This window comes from Zingiber officinale, chromosome 8A (assembly GCF_018446385.1).
Source record: "Zingiber officinale cultivar Zhangliang chromosome 8A, Zo_v1.1, whole genome shotgun sequence".
Classification (NCBI taxonomy): domain Eukaryota; kingdom Viridiplantae; phylum Streptophyta; class Magnoliopsida; order Zingiberales; family Zingiberaceae; genus Zingiber; species Zingiber officinale.
In genome coordinates, this window is record NC_056000.1 from 118,891,616 (window position 1) to 118,894,503 (window position 2,888).

Sequence of the window (2,888 nt, forward strand, 5' to 3'; positions counted from 1 at the left end):
ACCACCTCCTCCTCCTTCGCAAATTTTATTTGAAAATATTGAAAATCTGAGTAGTGAAGTAGAAATTGTTACTGATCCTGGTTTATGAAAATTGATTGAAGAGTATGATGTTGGTGCTAGAGATCGTATTTGAAAAGAATATATTGCTATGGGCCCTTGTAAACCTCGAGGCCATAATTTTCCAAGAAAAACAATAGGTAAAGACAATAGATGTTTCAGAGAGGTTTGGTTTAAAGACCGTGATTGGTTGGAGTATAGTGTTTCAAAGGATGCAGCCTTTTGTTTCTGGTGTTATCTTTTTAGACCTAGTAATATCGGGTTTGGAGGAGATGATGTGTTTACGAGATCTGGTTTCATAAATTGGAAAAAGGCAATTGAAAAATTCAATGAGCATGTAGGTGGAGTTGGTAGTGCGCACAATGAGGCAAGAATACAGTTTGAGGGTTTCAAGAATCAAAGACAAAGTGTGGAGTATTCATTTTCATCGGGAAAACATGAGTTTGAAGTTGCTTATCGCAAACACTTGACTTCCATTTTAAAAGTAATTCGATTTTTGTTGTTATAAGGATTGCCTTTTCGGGGACATGATGAGTCTTCAACATCATCCAATAGAGGCAATTTTTTAGAATTGCTCAAATGGTATAGCTCAGAGTGTCCAGAAGTTGCGACAGTTGTTGGAATGAATGCACTTGGAAATAATCAAATGATTGCCCCAGAAATTCAAAAGCAATTGGTGAATGCTTGTGCAGTTGAGACCACAAATGCTATTCTAGCTGATCTTGGAGATAGGTGGTTCACTTTACTACTTGATAAGGCTCGTGACTATTCAATGAAAGAGCAAATGGCAGTTGTTATTAGATATGTGAACAAACATGGAGAGGTGATTGAACAATTTATGGTTGTAGTTCATGTTGCAACAACTACAGCTGCTTGTTTGAAGGAGGCAATCGACTCTTTATTTGCTAAGTATGGTTTGTCAATGGCGAGATTGAGGGGTCAAGGATATGATGGTGCTTCAAATATGTCTGGAGAATTTAATGGCTTAAAGTCACTGATAATGAAAGAAAATCCGTATGCATTGTATGTTCATTGTTTTGCTCATCAACTCCAACTAGTGGTTGTAGCTATTGCTCAAGCAAATCAATATGTTTGTGATTTCATGTGGAATGTTGGTTCGATTATGAACACATCTGCATCATCTTGCAAAAGGGCCGACAAACTTCGACAACTTGAACATGACAGAAAAGTTAAACTTCTTGAAAGAGGAGAGATTAGTTCTGGTAGAGGAATAAACCAAGAAACTAGTCTAGCTAGACCTGGAGATACACGATGGGGGTCTCATCATTCAACTTTATGTCGTATTGAACAAATGTGGCCATCTGTTATAGAGGTTCTTCAAAATTTGATTGATGATGGTGATCGTTCTTCTAAGGGTTTAAGTAGAACTTTGGTTGAAAGAATGGAGAGGTATGAATTTGTGTTTATTCTACTATTGATGAAACGTATATTGGCAATCAAAAATCATTTGTCAACCGTTCTACAAGAGAAAGATCAAAATATTGTGAATGTGATACGTTTGATCAATAATGTGAAATGCAAATTGCAAAAGTTGAGAGATTCTAGATGGGATATTTTACTTGAGGATGTGAAGAAGTTTTGTAACACTCATTCCATTGAAATAATTTATATAACAGATAACATCAACAGCCGTAGTCGTTTGAAGAGAGATGGAAAAAATGTTAATTTTTATCACTACTTCCATGTTGAAATCTTTTGTGAGGTAACTTCATAATTCTTTTTTTGTTTACCGTCAATTAAATTCTTTTAAACAGTAACATATTTATTAATTTTTACTTTTGTTGTTTGATTTTTAAATTGTAGGTTATCGATATTATTCTACAGGAGATGGATAGTCGTTTCTCTGAAACAACTACAGATTTGTTGATTTATATGTCATGCCTTGATCCTAGGAACTCGTTCTCTAGATTTGATATACAGAAGTTAGTGCCTCTAGCTCATTTTTATGAGGATGATTTTTCTTGGAATGAGCGTATGTTGGTTGAACAAGAGCTTGACACATATATTGATGACGTCAGATCAGATGAACGATTTGAAGGCATTTCATATTTGGGAGCTCTTGCAAAGAAAATGACTGAAACAATGAAGAACCGTGTATTTCCTTTGGTTTATCGGATGATTGAGCTAGCCTTACTTCTTCCAGTTGCTACTGCAACCGTTGAAAGAGTGTTTTCGGCAATGAATATTGTCAAAACAGATTTGCGAAACAGGATTGGAGATGAATGGATGAATGATAGTTTGGTAGTCTATATCGAGAAAGATGTTTTTAATACTGTCGACAATGAGCCAATTTTATAGCATTTTCAGAATATGGAGTCTCGAAGAATGCAATTGTCACGTATTTGTTAGTAGACTGCTTTAATATTTTAATATTATTGTACGAGTTTCTTTTCATAATATTGTACCTTTTCTCTTGTATGCAAGTTATTTAAAAAATATTTTTTAATTACATAGAAGTTATTAACTATTCAAAAAAAATTCGTCGTGCTCAAATCGCGGCCGCCCCTCCATGATTGAATTCCTAGATCCGCCACTGACTGCAACACACTCCAGCATCACTTGTATAGTTGCTATGATATCATTAAGCAACACTATGATGAACTTATCAATCACTATAAGATGTTGCAGACAGAGTAGTGGGAACTATCGGGCATTATCATAGCATGGATTAGTAGTCAGTCACCTCCTCCTCCTCCTCCTCCTCCCTCCGAGGACTAGTCCTCTAGTTCATCTTTTCATGCACTTTTTGGTTGAACTTGTCTATGCACACACTTGTCGTTGAATTTGACTGTCTTTACTAGTTCATTTTA

General features: G+C 35.6%; 1 protein-coding gene across 1 annotated transcript; it reads left to right on the forward strand.

The window, feature by feature from the left end:
• Positions 1–419: 419 nt before the first annotated feature.
• LOC122011163 (zinc finger MYM-type protein 1-like) lies at positions 420–2,376 on the forward strand. Its single transcript, XM_042567582.1, has 3 exons — positions 420–471; positions 567–1,738; positions 1,882–2,376. Exons 1-3 carry the CDS (start codon positions 420–422, stop codon positions 2,374–2,376), a joined length of 1,719 nt encoding a protein of 572 aa, XP_042423516.1.
• The last annotated feature ends 512 nt before the right edge of the window (positions 2,377–2,888 follow it).